The sequence below is a fragment of the Selaginella moellendorffii genome, unplaced genomic scaffold (genome assembly GCF_000143415.4).
Source record: "Selaginella moellendorffii unplaced genomic scaffold, v1.0 SELMOscaffold_35, whole genome shotgun sequence".
Classification (NCBI taxonomy): Eukaryota; Viridiplantae; Streptophyta; class Lycopodiopsida; order Selaginellales; family Selaginellaceae; genus Selaginella; species Selaginella moellendorffii.
Genome location: NW_003314296.1, coordinates 1,596,258 through 1,611,290, shown reverse-complemented (window position 1 = coordinate 1,611,290; position 15,033 = coordinate 1,596,258). Strand labels below are relative to the sequence as shown.

Sequence of the window (15,033 nt, the reverse complement as noted above, 5' to 3'; positions counted from 1 at the left end):
TTATTTTGTTTTACTCAATTTGCTACTTGCCCACATTCCCAAAGTTTTCTTGACTAAATAATGTGACAATACAAATGCCTTTGCGTTCAATGCTACATCAATGCCAATCTCATTGCAGCAAGTGAGAGCAAGCACATCCAGTCCCATGCTTAATCATATTCCTAGTGATGCCTCTTGCCACCAAATCAATCACCCAGCCATTCCGCTGCTTGATTAGATCCTCTATCCCATAAAATCCAGTGGACAACAAAATAGAGGCACCTCATAGCATGCCGATCAAAAGACCTCCCGTCCTCGTGGAATGAGTGGCAGCACGGAATATGCTTTTCATGGCAACTCCAGCTCGTGGAGAGTGATGATTGTGCATTGAAGCTAGAAATATGCTAGAGAATATGCCACAACGATCCCCACATCTTGAGCTGGCATTCTTTAACGCAAGCTGGGCTCTTTCTCTCCCGGGAAATCTTCGATGGAATGCCGCAGCGGGACTCCACCAGCTGGAACGCGATGCTCTCGGCGTACGTCTGCTTCTTCCAATGCCGGAGACTTTTGTCTTGTGGACTGCCATGACGGATGCTCGGAACGGCCACCTCGGCCTTGCTGCACAGAACTTCTGCTGGGCACCCGAGCCTCGTATCTGTTCCTGGAATTCCCTGCTCGCTGCCTACGCCCAAAATGGCCACACCACCGAAGCTTTTGATCTCTTTGCCGAGCTCAAAGTTGCCAACCTGCCGGATGATATCAACTTCAGTTCTGTTCTGGTTGCCTGTAGTTACGAAGGGATGTTGCTTCACGACAGAGACCATTTTGGGTCAGTGAGCGTGGACTTTGGAGTGTCGCCCAACAAGCACCACTACTGCTGCATGCTCGACCACTCCTGCCGTGCCGGACATCCGAGTGATGCACAAGAGCTTCTCTCCACCATCGTTCCCACTGCTCTGGAATGGACGTGCTTGCTGGGACCCTGTAAGAGCTAGAGTCAGGTTTCTCAAGCTGTTCAAGCTGCGAAGTATTTTCTAGATCACAGTAGCGGAGGGTACCTGTTGCTTGCGGGTCAGGTAGAGTCGTCAAACTTGAGTCTTGGTGTACAGAGTACCCGGACAGCTTTGAAGCCCACTTCCTGTGTAGAACTAGACGAGAATTGAGACGCCAAAACCGGTATGTTATTGGAGTATATACACTCGCGCAATTGCTGCCTCAGTGCATTCCCTACAGTTCTTTGGTTGTGCACTGGAAATCACGTCAATAGAATATACAAATCCCTACGTAGACTTCACCTTGATGTTGTCATCGCTTCGAGTATCCTGCTCCAGAGCAGGAAACTACCCGAGGAGATTCTGTAAACGAACGATTAGACTCATTCCAGTGGGAGTGCTCACACTTTTTACCTCCACCCTGTCGCCCGGTATGGCGTCAAAATCATTAGCTTTTCTCCAAAGCCTGCTGCACCTCAAGGCCCTTTGAGATCATTCGCTTTTGCCTTTGAGAGCATTCGGTTTTGCCGAAGACTCGAAGTACTTGGCGACGGCCTTGTAAAGCTGCTCCTCTTCAAACGGTTTCGATACGTAACCATCCATACCACACTTGGTGCATTCGTCCCGGGTGGCCTGGATGAGGTCCGCTGTCATTGCCAGAATAGGGAGGCGACACTTGCAATCGTGTCCCTCAGCTTCCCGAATCTTTCTAGTTGCTTCAAAGCTGCACAAGAGTAAAGGACACAAGACGTCATTTACGACAAACAGGAAAATGAAATACTACCCACCCGTCCATCTCGGGCATTTGCACGTCCATAAAGCATGCATCAAACTCGTGGGAGGGCTGAAGTCTTGCAATCGCTGCTTTGCCACTCTCGACACATTCAACGCGAGCACCATACTTGGTGAGAGCACCGGCAGCAACTCGCCTGTTGACTTTATTGTCATCAACCACTAATATCTGCTTCCCAGATAAGAGACTGTGCAACCTCGACCCCTGCGAAATCTCCCTGCCGTTCAATCTTTTACTGCCAAAGCCGAAAACTTTCTCCAGGAAAGTTGCAAAAGAGCTTGCTCGGACAGGTTTGTGATGTGTAGCAATGAAGCCGGACGGAGCAGTTTTCAGAGGCTCGTTATCAATCGCCGAACCCGCAAGTAGGATAAACTTCGCATTCTTAAACCTTCCTCCCGCGTCCTTCAACTTTTGAGGAACCACGAGTCCGGAACCCGGCCCCCAGGAGTCTTTGTCGACAAGCACCATATCAAGGCTTCTACAAAACAAGAGCATCCGTCAGTGTTTGGACAAAAGCAAACAACCACCGAGTATCTTACCTTGAGTTCGCACCCCCAGACAAAGCTGACGGTATATCATTTACGACTTCAACTTGCATTCCCAGTCTTTGCAAGTGGTATCTCGTTATCTGTGACCTTACAGGCCTCCCGTCAACAACAAGTGCCCGCATATTCTTCAAGCACGGCGTCAGCCGCGCCATCTGAGAATGCTTTGGACTTATATGCGGGTATCTGGCCTCCGGCATTTTCATTTCCCCTCTTTTGAACACTACCGAGAATCTGAATGTAGCTCCGATACCAGGTTGGCTGACAAAGTCCATGCTCCCTTGCATCAACTCCACCAAGCACTTGCTTATGCTCAATCCTATCCCAGTGCCACCATAATTCCTCGAAGTAGAACTGTCAGCTTGCATGAACGGCGTGAAAACACGATCCTGTGCAAGAAGCGGAATCCCAACCCCTGTGTCTTCAACGTTGAACACGATCCTGACATCCGTAAGCTCGCCACAGTTTCTATCCTCAAGCCCGCCAACCAAACTCTTAAAACTGTCCCAGCTAAGCCTGAGGTCTGCAGCCTTCACGCCACTCAGCGTATTGCACGAGTCGAATCCTTCCTCTTTGGAGACTGTGGTCAACTCGTCTTCCATATGAACGCAGACAAAGATGTGGCCCTGTTCTGTGAACTGCACATAGAAGCCATCACTACAGCAGAAACGGCGCAAAAAATTCCTTACCTTGACGGAGTTGCCAACAAGGTTGGTAATAATTTGATGTAGGCGAGCAGGATCTCCGACCAGGACGTCAGGTACTTTTTCCGAAACGAAGACAGCCAACTTGGATTAAACAAGGCCTCAGGATGGCTGTCATATAAAATAAAAAGCTTGCGTACCTCGATTCCCTTATCCTTGATTTCGGCTGAAAACAAGCAAAGAATGTCGTCAAGAATGGTCCTCAAATCGAAAGGAACCATTTCGAGTTCCATTCGTCCAGATTCGATCTTGGCTTGGTCCAAAACCTCGTTGATGAGCTTTATGAGCTGCTTCCCGCTTTCGTGAGCTGTTCCTGCATAGTCGCGTTGTGTTGGATCGAGGTCTGTATCCATAAGCATTTGAAGCATTCCTGTGTACACCAAAACTTCAGAAAAATGTACATAAAAAAATTAATTCTATACCTAGTACTCCATTCATTGGGGTGCGAATTTCATGGGAAACAGTCGCCAAAAACTTCACAAAAAAGTGTCATCATATGAATATAAGGTCAAATAGATGCCATATAATCATACCTGAGATTTTGCAATATCAGCAGACTCAGCCAGTACTTTCAAATCTTCCATACGTCGATAATCTTCCTCAACTTTCTGTATCCTATTTATTGCTGCGTGCAATATATGACCCACCAAAAACACGATCACCAATATTCCCACTGAAGTTGTGATAGCCGACCATGAAATCGGAAGGGGATTGTGAAACCTGAAAAGTAACAGCATCTGTCAATCCGTAGAAAAGCCATGGTAAGCTCTTTTACCTGCAGCGAATTTCATGCTTTCTTGCAGGATCCCGAAAGTCTAGTTCCGTCACATGGACGTCACGCCCTTCCAAGTAAGCATCGGGGCCATACATAAGTAGAGGCTTAGATTCGTTCGTCACGTCATAGACATTCACGATGATTGATTGACTACCGGCAAGTTGCTTTAGCAAGTTTGTCACTAGCAATTCGAAGTCGAATGCACCACCGACATAGCTGCATGGTAAAGTATATCAGACACCACATGCTATAAAGCAATCCGAATCAGAAGTACCCGGCACTTGCAGCAATTCGTTCTTCCTCCGAAGCGTCTTCGGGCAGATCCTCCTTATAGACGGTGAAAGTCACCACGATGCCTAGGTGGTTAGACTCGAGAAGTCTCATTGGAGTCGTCAAAACTCCTTTCCCGGATGATCTAGCCCGCAATATGTTGTCACAGTCTTCCTGCAGCTCCGCGTGTGAGAAGCTAAAAACAAAACAAGGGAGCACTTGCCTTCCCGGACAGCATGTCGAGGGACTCTAGATAGGACAAGCTGTTCTGCGTAAAAACGGCTGGCGCGTACTCTGCTTGGGGACTCTGGACTTTTTTTGTTGTCATTGTCTTGATCTCCCAGCCATAGCGCCTCTCAAAGGCCTCCCGCTCCGAGTGAAACAGGCGCTGGGCATACGCCACCCCAGTCATCAACGGCCTCTCGAATTCCGTCCGCTTCGTGTAGACAGCAAATGTCTCCTATAGAAAGGGAAAAAAGAAGTAAGCTAGAGAAAAAAGTGCGGAGGAAAAAAAAAATGAAAGAGAACGAACCTGGTCGAGCACCGAAGGCTGCTTTCCCAGATGAAATGTCCGGAGGAGCGCAGCCAGTGCCTTGACGTGGTTCATACTCGCCGTGAATTGATCCTGGAGCATCCACGCTCGCTCGTCACACATGTTGTCAAGCAGCTCCCTGTGGCGCCTGATGTTCCCAGCGTTCATGGACCTGTACACCCAGATGGAGACGCAAATCCCCCCGAGCAGCCACAAAAGTAGTAGCGTTCCATACCACTTCTCACCGATCTTCTGCCCTTTGCTCTTGGATCCCGAGCTGCGAGTGCTCGCTGGAGGCACCCACCACCTGACAGCCAGCCTTCCTTGATTGGCCACGGCGGCGGTGGCGTTCGTGGTCGTGCTGGTGCTGGTGCTGGTGGTGGCGGAGCTGGTCCCATTGGGCAATTCCTTGCCACCCCGTTTGCCGCAGCTATCCATCGAAGAGCGACTGAAAATCTCCTTCGCGGCTGGAACTTGACACATTGTTCCTATCTCGATCCTGTTCGTTGGAGTTGAGTCATTGTCCTCCTTGTCCCCCAGCTCGCAGGCCAAATTGCTCCTGGCGGCCGATATAGATCTACGCGAATATGCCACAGCTTTTCCCCAAACAGTGGAATAAAGAGAGCTGCGCTTATCGCTCCTCGTCACTCCAGATCCTTCCAATGCTCAGCATTCCCGGCGCTTCCATCGCCGCGCATTCCTTCCTCTCCTCTTTCCCCTAATCTGGATTGCTGGCCCGCCGGAGCATCACAGACCGCAATGCGAGGCCACTGCCGAGAACCTGGTAGCCAAGAAGCCGATTCCACCCCGAAATATCGCTAGATCCGACCAAACACCACCAAGATCGCCTGGCGCCGGCATCGAAACCCTGTTTCCCTACCCGGTCTACGCCCTGGAGCGCTCTAACCGCAGCGATGGCGCGCGCCGCCGCATTCGCGCTCTCAACATGCCTTCCCTAATCCCTGAAAAGCCGAGAAGCAAAAGAGCCAAAGAAAGAGCTGCGAGGGTCTTTCTTTCATTGCGCCACAGTGTGAAAACTCCATTCTTCTCTCTTCTCCGTGGATAAGGGAATGAGCTCTGCCGCAGCGGTCGCCGCGGCATGCCGCGGCCTGCCGCACTACGCCGCAGTCATCCGCCACCACTAGTGTTTTTCTCCTTTACTATCGCAAAAGTCAGCCAAAAAATTAGAAAACTTTATTTTTTTGCTGGAGGGTGTCATGTCATCCATAACCATACAGTTAGAACTACACATATTACACATCCATTGTGAGGTCCTTGACCATATACCTTGGATGTTGATAGATTCTTCCTTTCTCTCTTTCAGTGTGTTGTTCCAATCAGTGGGCTTTCCAATTCGTCTCAACTTCTACATTTGAAAACTCTTTCCATTTAATCTTTTTCTAACTTTCTCGGCTTGATAACCATTGATCTTGTAAAGAACGACATGATCTGTCACCCATTTCGACAAAAGCAAAGAAAAAGCTGAACCTTTCCTCATGAGACGTGTGTAGGATTACATTCAGTTAACCTGTGATTAGAGAGCACATTCAATGACACGATCTGTCCCCATGTGTAGAATTTGATTCACTTTACCTGTGATTAGAGAGCAAATTCAATGAGATCTTTCCAAAAGGATCCAATCTCAAACACGGTAGCTGCTGCTGCTGCTAAGATGAAAACAACGTCATTCTCATCCTTAAGGAGACCTTGAGATTTGATCCAGAACAGAGTATTCTCCTTAAAGGAGAGACTTTGAGATATAGTCCATAACAAAGCTTGTTTGGTGACTAACTTGTTTCCGTCCACGTGTGCCCGATTGAGGAGCATGGGACCTAAAAATTACCTCACTCCCTCATGGTGCCTCGTGGGCTATCATATTCCAACTAAATCAGTGGAGCTTGGCATTTTGCAAGTTGAAATCCAAAAGACAGATACCCCTTTGTTGGCTAGTCTAATAAAAATGTTTGGAGGGGGCAAAAAGGAAAGCAAGCCGGGTCTAAGCAAGGTGGTTACAACATCACACTCCCAAGACCTTCAAAGCAAAACAGGAAAGAGAGTATTCTGCCCAGCTTTTAAGAGGAGCACATGACATGCCTGCAAAAATAATAAAGTAATGGAAAAAAAAAACAAAATCAGAAAACAAATGTAGTGCACAACTTGGGAAAATAAAAACCAGATGTAATTTTCCAAAAAGAACAAAACATAAGGATAAACTAAATGCATATGCACCAACTTGCAATACTCCATCTCATGTACAATGTAAATTGTACAAGGGGCTTCTTTTTGGAAGTCTGGTACAAACTTGGAAACAATTTACCTAAAGAATATTTGAGCATGCTGAACTAAGGGTATTTTGCCTCACTTTAGGTAGACCAGCACTCAATGTTCTCTGCCCTGGGTGGGTTGTGGGGTCTCTCCTTTCTTTTGGAAGTTAAATGTGCCCTTTATACATACAAACTATCACCCTCAATTGTTTTTCCTATCATGTATTCATCATGGGTTCTTCAATTGAAACTACTCTTTTGTACTTTATTTTCTTGTAGGGTGATGTGAAACATTTAATTATATAGATGTTGCAGTACTTGAAAAAAAAAGAAAAGAATTTCAGAGGCTTTTGTTCTTATTTAGAAATAATAAAGTTATGTTTTCCATTAGTTTATTTATTTATCTAGTTTTAAGTGCACTAGACAGGATAAACTCATTTCAAATAGTATATTCTAGAATATTTAATTATACATTTAAATAAAAAGGAAGATTAGAAAAGGACTTTTTGCTAATATTGTTACTAATTTTAGGACTAATTATATTTTATAAGATTAATATTATTTATTAAGTTTGTTGCTATTTTTTACTCTCTAATTTATACTGTTTATCTATCATTGTAAATTCCTCTCTTTACTGTTTTGATTTATCTTCTTAACTTTCTAGTGTCATATAAATATTGTACATTTATATTAATTTATCTTCTTTGGGGGAGCTGCCATCGGCCTGGACTAGCTTCTCTTGTAAGCTTCAAGCCAATACCCCGGTTTCTGTTCTCGGTATAGTTTCATAGCGCCAAGCATTCAATCGAGGAGGCATTGCGCACCTAGTACCTGTCAGCTAGCTAGAAAACCAAAGATCTAAAGTGAAATTGTCGAGCCAAGCCATCCGTCCAGGATTTACCAAATGTTTCGATCACCTTGCCCGATAGAGCAGTAAGGACATCCCAGGTGTAGCTTACCTGTTCTACACCCAGCAAAGTTGGCGCGTTTGTAGACCCACTTTAAACAGAGATCGAACATGGGTTGTCATAACCATGTCAAGAGATTAAAAAAGACGAGAACCAGATGTCCTGGTCCTGTGCTTACAGAGAAGACAGTACCTGTGAAAGAGTTGACAAAAGAAAAAAAATTAAAAGTAGACTCAAGTACCAAAAACTTTCCTGGCTTTGGTATCATTTCCGGTCTCAAAAGGCGTCCAAAACCAAGCTTCCCTGTACAGCTCTAGCGCTAACAACACCTTATAGAGCGAAACGTAACGAGTAAATCACTCGGGGGGAGTAGAGCGCCTCCGAAAAGCTACGAAACTTCGGGTGCTCCAGTACCACCTGGGATCCTGCAAGACAAACAAATCGTCACCGGCATTTCTTGCGTGAAAACCCCGACTTACTGGTGCTCTGACAGATTTGGATATGCCTCGTAGACTGCATTAGTCACGGCATCCCGATTCACCTGTACAAGCTCATAAATCAGGTAAGTATACCACAAGGAGCACGACTCAACCTTGGTAGATTCTCCTTTCAGTCCAACGTAGTGGATGCGCGTGCTCGTGCCGCCAAAGTTGGTCGGGAAATGCAGGGTCAGATTGGCGACGCCTTGGAACTTGGGATACCTGAGAGAAAGAGTTTTAAAGGCATCAATCCAAAGAGTTGAAGTCACCTTGTTGGGTACTCCAGTTCTCCGTAGAGATTCTCAGCCAAATCCCACTCCTGCAAAGAAAAAGGATGAGCTTAGATACTAGACAAGCGTAACACTTCTCAGAGCACACCTGCACGGGAAGGAGCTCCCTCGCATCCGAAAAGTCGATGTCCTCGCGGTTTATGAACCTGCAAAGCCAGCACTAAGCAAAACCCGGCAGAGAGAGGAAAAAAAAAAAAACGAAACACTTACGCTCTCATTTTGGATGGGCTGCTGCCATCAGTGCCTCCGATGACGCAAATGCTCTTGATCTTCACGTCAGTGGTGAAGCTGGAGTAGTTTTCTTTGTTTTAGAAAGAAAGAAAGAAAGAACAACACTTCACAAAGAAGAACAAAGAGAAACTCACGGGATGAAAAGAATGAGCTCGGGATCGTCCTCATTGCTCTCCAGCGATCCCTACACAGCCAAAAAAAATGTAAAAAGAACGCTCCTTTGGCAGCACTTACCGAGAGATCCAGTCGCTGATCCCAGCTCTTGAAGACCGATTTGGAGCTGCCTGGAGAGGCCTCGTTCAGCGCCCAGACCTAGAGGCACACGCATCAGAGCCCAAAATCTCGACCCCGAGACGCGACGATCGAATGCCGCGCCCCGATCGATGGCGCGGAGCTGCGCATTTACCTTGGCGGTGTCAATGTGGGCGTGGAGCGACCACTCGGCAGCGCAGGAGTGGTCGGCGCAGTGGTGGTGGTGTGTGCACGACGCCATCGCTAGCAAAAGCCCTAGAAAATGTAGCCAAGGTTATCCAGCATTCGCGACAGGTCCACTTGTCAGTCAGCGTACTAAATATTCTAGGTAATATTCTAGTATAGTATATTAGGATATTTAGCTGAATATTTATCATGCACCTATAAGGTTATGAATAAAGGTGGTAAAAGTGCCTGGCAATATCTTGCGCACTGTGTGGAAGAGTCATGCCCAAGTCACAGCTTAAAACATGTCTCCTCCAACCAGAGTGGAACTTTGCCCGTCTCGTTCACCACGATCCTCCTTGCCGCCAAAACAGTGCGCGGCGAGCTCGACTCCACGGTAGCGTCCATTGAATCAAACTCCACGTACACGTGTGCTTGCGGTGCTTGAGATTCGAGCACTTAAACTGGAGAAACAAACCGTGAAGTTGAAACCTTGAAGTCGCACCATCGTTCCTGATGATCCGAGAGCGCAATAACCAGCATACACAATGGGAAAAGGGCTACGACACATTTCTAAATGTAATTATAGTTCTTACACATAAACTTCCACGACAAAGAATTCTACTAAACGGTAGAAACACACCTGGAGGAAGGTCAAGGGACCATAGCCAGAGACCAAGCCTGCCGTCTGGCCATCTACGCTAACATTCGCCTCCACGTAAGATTGCTGGTCGGATCAATCCAGAGTTTCCTGCATTTAAAAACGAACTTATCCACGACCTTACCAGCTAATTGCAAATGAAAGCCAGCACTAAGCAAAACCCAGCAGAGAGAAAAAGACTGAAAACACTTACGCTTTCATTTTGGATGGACTGCCATCAGTGCCTCCGAAGACGCAAATGCTCTTGATCTTCAAGTCAGTCGTGAAGCTGGAGTAGTTTAGAAATTTAAAAAAAAGGAAAAAACGACAAAGAACACAAAGGAACTTACAGGATGAAAAGATTGAGCTCGGCTCCTTTGCCAGCACTTACATCAGAGCCCGAAATCTCAACCGCGAGGCGAGAATGCCAGTCCGATGAGCTGCGCATTGGTGTCAATATGGGCGTGGAGCGACCACTCGATCGCGCAGGGTAAAAATGTAGTCAAGTGTTAAATTAAATTTCGTGGTATGTTAGTATATTCTTGCATAGTTTAGTATCATCTACTACCAGCTTGAATAGGGACAGTACAGGGCACAGCTGATGACCATAATATCTTGCGCATTGGTTTCACCCTTCTGTGGAAGAATCATGCCCAAGTCACAGGTAAGATCAGCCTGCAAGTAATCCGAGCTACTGGATGAACTGTCTTCAATCCACTGGGCACTGACAGGATTGCTGCCGAGAGTGGAACTTTGCCCGATTCAACATCCGCTTTAAACAGCTTCAACTTATCCACGGAAAGGCTCGTCTCGTTCACCATGATCCCCCGTTTCACCAAAACAGTGCTGCTCTCCGCAAGCACAAAGATGGGGAATGAAAATGGCTGGACTGCGAGCTCGGCTCCACGGTACTTCAAAATTACGTCCATTGCATCAAACCTCACGTCCAGCATGTGTTCGTGCTTTCGATGAGGTTGAGCTTGAGGTTCGAGCAGTTAAACTGAAGCTCTAGATTGGAAACAAACCGCGGAGTTGAGTTTGATGGGAGCTCCACGTGTAAAACCTTGATGTCCTTGAAGTCGCATTCGTGATAATTGATGAGCAGGAAAAAGGCTAGCATCACCATCCCGATTGTGAGAGTTATGCAGAACATCTTGGAGTCCTCGCAAGAAGAAGAAGAACCCAAAATGTAAATATAGTTTTTACAGTGATCTTTTATTATACTCTTCTGGATAAGACATTTTAAAAGAAATAGATCTCATATTAAACTTTTTCATTAGCTGCTTTATTATGAGCGACCATGTTGAAGAGAAATCCATCTAAGGAACATAACATAAGATTCTAAAACCATAATAGAATCGAGTATAACTTGCCTGTTAATTTGAGGAGATTCTTGGGGGTATCAAACTCTGCAATGCGTCCAGCTTCCATCACTAAGACACGATCATTGTCAATAATTGTTTGGATGCGATGGGCAACTGTTAGAACGGTGCAATCCTGGAAAGAGGCTCGAATAGTTGCTTGAATGATTTGGTCTGTGTCATTGTCTACTGCTGCAGTTGCTTCGTCCATAATAAGGATTTTGGACCTGCAAAAATAAGCTATGATCAGTTGAGAAGTAGAATCAATACAATCTTACTTTCTTAGCAAACTTCTTGCAAGGCAAAGAAGCTGCCTTTCTCCAACGCTAAAGTTTGTTCCAGAACTTGTAATCTGACCATCTAAGCCGTTGTCAAAGTTCTTATACGACTGTGTGCTGGAGAAATGCGCTCTTGTCAGTGCTTCATGAATTTCTCTATCATCGTTCTTTCCAAATGGATCCATGTTAAATCTTAATGTGCCAGAAAAAAGAACAGGATCCTGCTCATTGTGAACACTTCTAAGGCATTGACATTTGAATTATATTGAAAGCTTACCTGTGGGATTATTGACAATCTTTGTCTCAATTCATCAAGTCCAATGGTCTTGATGTCAATATCATCCACAAGTATTGTTCCACTACAAGCCATGTTCTCAACCATTCTGAACATAGCTGCAGCCAAGCTTGACTTTCCGGCACCAGTAATTCCTATTTTTTCTAATGGGAAAATCTGTTGGAAAAAATAGCTAATTTTAAACTACACAATAATAATTATTACCTTAAATGATATGTTATTCAAAACTGCTGGAAGATCTTCCCTGTATGCTAATGTGGAGTTGATAAACTCAATAGACCCCGCAGCAGGCCAATTGCTTGAAAGAATCCTTGGCTCAGATTTATTTGTGGCCTCTGTAGATAAATGACAATATTCTAGAATTCTCTCCACACTTACAAACACGCTTTCTGCTTCAACTGTCCATTTGATTGCAATCTGGAGGACATCAGTAATCTTTAAGGTTTGTACAAGTATAACACTTGATTATTAAACAAAGCATTAGCAGTTGTAGAGCTGATATTCAAAAAAAGCTATCAGGCTCTAATAGAAACCGCTCCCTTTTGAATAAAACATTGTTAGTATTATTTTTAAAATAAAAAATACTCAATTTTACCTGTAGTGTTTCTGTAAAATGTGCAAATATTGGTGACTGAGAAATAGCATCCAACCTTTTAAGTGCACTGCCTGTAGAAATATATTGTTGTCTGACATAAATAAGTATGGCCAACGCAAGTGGAATTGTAAGCAAAAACCATGGTATTAGAATTCCAATTAGTACAATAGAAGCATAAATGCCTTCGAGTGCTTGCTATAAAATATAGTTTAAGTTAATTTAAATATTAATAATGCAATCAAACCTTGATTTGTGATGGTAAAGTTTCATCTGGTATAGCTTGATCCTTACTATAGCGATTTAAAAGTTTTCCAATTGGATTCTGAATATAAATTTATCCTTTAGTTTAGCTATGAACCTAGGGACTTACTTGGTCAAAAAATAAAAGAGGTGAACGGAACACTTTTTCAACCATTAACTTATGCATATTCTTTGAAGAAGTTAGATATGCTTGGTTGAAAATAATACACTTCAAAATAGAAATAATGATCGCAAACATACCAAGGCACGTAAAGAGTATCAAATAAGTGTATTTTGATATACTATACTTGTTATCTGTCCAAATTCGAATCCAATAGTCTACCATCAGAAGTGCTCCTTGCCCCAAAATAAATATGGGAATTATTAAAAAAGTTGACCTGTACATTTATATAATAGAAATCTATATCATTAATTTAAAAACTTACCAACCAGCTATGTGTAGATATTCTAAATAATGAGAGAGTTTTATATTTCCACTTTCCATTGTCTCTTGTTTCACTATGCCTCCTTTTGAATTGTCCAACTTACTATATTGACTAGCATTTAATTCTGTTTTAGCTGATACCAACTCCATCTCACGTTTTATATCTTTAGAACTTGATAAGATGCGCTTAATACCATTGTTGGTATCTAATAAATAAATTTCATCACAAGCTTGTAAGCTTATAATAGAATGTGTTGCCATGATTACTGTTCTTCCCTTTAAAATGCCATTTAGTACATAATCAACGATGTATTTAGCTGTTGAAGCATCAACAGCAGATAAAGGATCATCCAAAAGAATAATAGGAGCAGTACTATAACATGCACGAGCAAGAGATACTCTAGCCTTTTGTCTGCCACTTAAATTTACCCCTCTTTCCCCCTTTTTAAATCACAATATAAATTAGGAATATAAATAACATATAACTTACAATTTCAGTGTCACTCCCATTAGGTAGCATTGAAATGTCATGATTAAGTGCACAAGCAGCCACTACATTATCATAGCGTTTATTATCAAATATGCTGCCAAAGACAATATTATTTCGCATTGTATCATTTAATATCCAAGGCTGTTGTGGGGAATAAGCTATATTTCCTTCCACAAATAATGAACCTTGAGTTAGCTGCAAAGTCAATTATTACCTTCCAAAATTATAAAACAACATCAATTAACCAACCTTTAGTTCTTCTAAAATTCCATATAGCAAAGAACTCTTACCACTTCCCACTTTACCGATCAAGCCAGCAAGAATACCCCTCTGAATTTGCATGTGTATGGGCTTGGGATTAATGCTTTTGGAAATGTTTCTAGCAAAATTACAGTCCAAAAGCTCAATAGCAAATATGTTTGAGGTTTTCTAGAAATAAATTATTCTGAATTAATAAACTATTCAGAATAAATATAAAAAAATTAAGCACATACCTTTGACTTGGATGTTTGCAAACTATTTGTCAAGTCCAACACCTTTTGTAGTCTCTCCACAGCTACTAGTGCATTAGAAATTGATGGCAAACCTTTCAATTGCAAATCAGATTTTTTCATTCAGTGAGATGTTTTGTTTTATAGAAACCATACCATAAATGAAATATATGCTATCCCTTGCAAGAATACTGAAGAAAGATAGGACAACAAAAGCTATTGTCATGTCAAGCATTTTATGATGATAGATATAAGCACCAAAAGCAAATAAGCATGCAAATGGAACAAATGAATCCTGCAACAATAATAGAGAATGATAATTAGAATCTTGAGAAACTAAAACATACCTTCAAAATATACATGATTGTACTGATCATAGCCAACTTGGAAATCCACTTCATTTCACCAGCATGAGCATTATTGATTTTTTTCATAAACAAAGGAATCCAACCATTGAACTTGATAATTCTAATGCCGGCCAAAGTTTCACAAAGGATTCCCACTCGAGCATCAGTGTAAGAATGCTTTCTTCTTGCCAAGTGCCCCACATACTTAGCCACATAGGACTAATATAATAATGATGTAAGCAATTTGGAAAAAGAATCAGGAATTCTTATTACCATTAATATCCCCACCACGACCGTCCAAGCTACTCCAGCAAGTGTGGTAATGCCTGCTTCTCGATATAAGAAAAAACTCACAACAAGCAAATGGAATGGAAAGCAAACCACTGCAAGTCCCACAATGGTTTAGAGCAAAGCAATTGCAACTACATATCATACCATAAGGAAGTATACACAAGAAATCAATCAGCTTTTGGGTATCACTGTTGACAAGATTAAACAGCAAGCTATCCAAGGATCCACTAAATTCAGCCGTTCTTGTGCTCAACATCTCCATAAATCACAAAATGTTAATATAACAGAGAAGCAAAAGAGTATTATGCACAAAGACCTTGTTGAAAGCAGCCATGGAAAAAGCAGCACACAAGCGAACACCATATCTCCAGCCATAGA

At 43.3% G+C, this 15,033-nt stretch overlaps 4 protein-coding genes across 5 annotated transcripts; all 4 read right to left on the bottom strand.

Moving 5' to 3' along the window:
* Positions 1-324: 324 nt before the first annotated feature.
* Positions 325-5,639, bottom strand: LOC9656873 (probable histidine kinase 6). Of its 2 annotated transcripts, none has more exons than XM_024682698.1 (13): positions 4,594-5,639; positions 4,285-4,521; positions 4,066-4,235; positions 3,792-4,007; positions 3,550-3,736; positions 3,439-3,490; positions 3,157-3,386; positions 3,002-3,100; positions 2,307-2,950; positions 1,763-2,245; positions 1,389-1,698; positions 1,041-1,337; positions 325-964 (listed from the first exon to the last, which is right to left on the bottom strand). In XM_024682698.1, the coding sequence occupies exons 1-11, from the start codon at positions 5,074-5,076 to the stop codon at positions 1,467-1,469; spliced, it is 3,033 nt and encodes a 1,010-aa protein (XP_024538466.1). In that variant the 5' UTR covers positions 5,077-5,639; the 3' UTR covers positions 325-964; positions 1,041-1,337; positions 1,389-1,466. The 2 variants fall into 2 exon arrangements, with proteins under 2 accessions (XP_024538466.1, XP_024538467.1); XM_024682699.1 differs by having other exon boundaries at positions 1,763-2,242.
* Positions 5,640-7,968: 2,329 nt separating this feature from the next.
* On the bottom strand, positions 7,969-9,275 carry LOC9656872 (PITH domain-containing protein 1). The gene is made up of 9 exons (XM_002977735.2): positions 9,172-9,275; positions 9,000-9,077; positions 8,900-8,949; positions 8,745-8,822; positions 8,623-8,680; positions 8,514-8,563; positions 8,358-8,466; positions 8,245-8,306; positions 7,969-8,190 (listed from the first exon to the last, which is right to left on the bottom strand). Exons 1-9 carry the CDS (start codon positions 9,256-9,258, stop codon positions 8,154-8,156), a joined length of 609 nt encoding a protein of 202 aa, XP_002977781.2. The 5' UTR covers positions 9,259-9,275; the 3' UTR covers positions 7,969-8,153.
* Positions 9,276-10,762: 1,487 nt separating this feature from the next.
* On the bottom strand, positions 10,763-11,761 carry LOC112349064 (canalicular multispecific organic anion transporter 2-like). The gene is made up of 4 exons (XM_024682726.1): positions 11,739-11,761; positions 11,462-11,682; positions 11,196-11,410; positions 10,763-10,935 (listed from the first exon to the last, which is right to left on the bottom strand). The coding sequence occupies exons 2-4, from the start codon at positions 11,644-11,646 to the stop codon at positions 10,763-10,765; spliced, it is 573 nt and encodes a 190-aa protein (XP_024538494.1). The 5' UTR covers positions 11,647-11,682; positions 11,739-11,761.
* An 828-nt stretch (positions 11,762-12,589) lies between these two features.
* LOC9656871 (putative ABC transporter C family member 15) lies at positions 12,590-13,900 on the bottom strand. Its single transcript, XM_024682725.1, has 4 exons — positions 13,776-13,900; positions 13,527-13,721; positions 13,304-13,477; positions 12,590-12,673 (listed from the first exon to the last, which is right to left on the bottom strand). Exons 1-4 carry the CDS (start codon positions 13,866-13,868, stop codon positions 12,590-12,592), a joined length of 546 nt encoding a protein of 181 aa, XP_024538493.1. The 5' UTR covers positions 13,869-13,900.
* Positions 13,901-15,033: the final 1,133 nt, after the last annotated feature.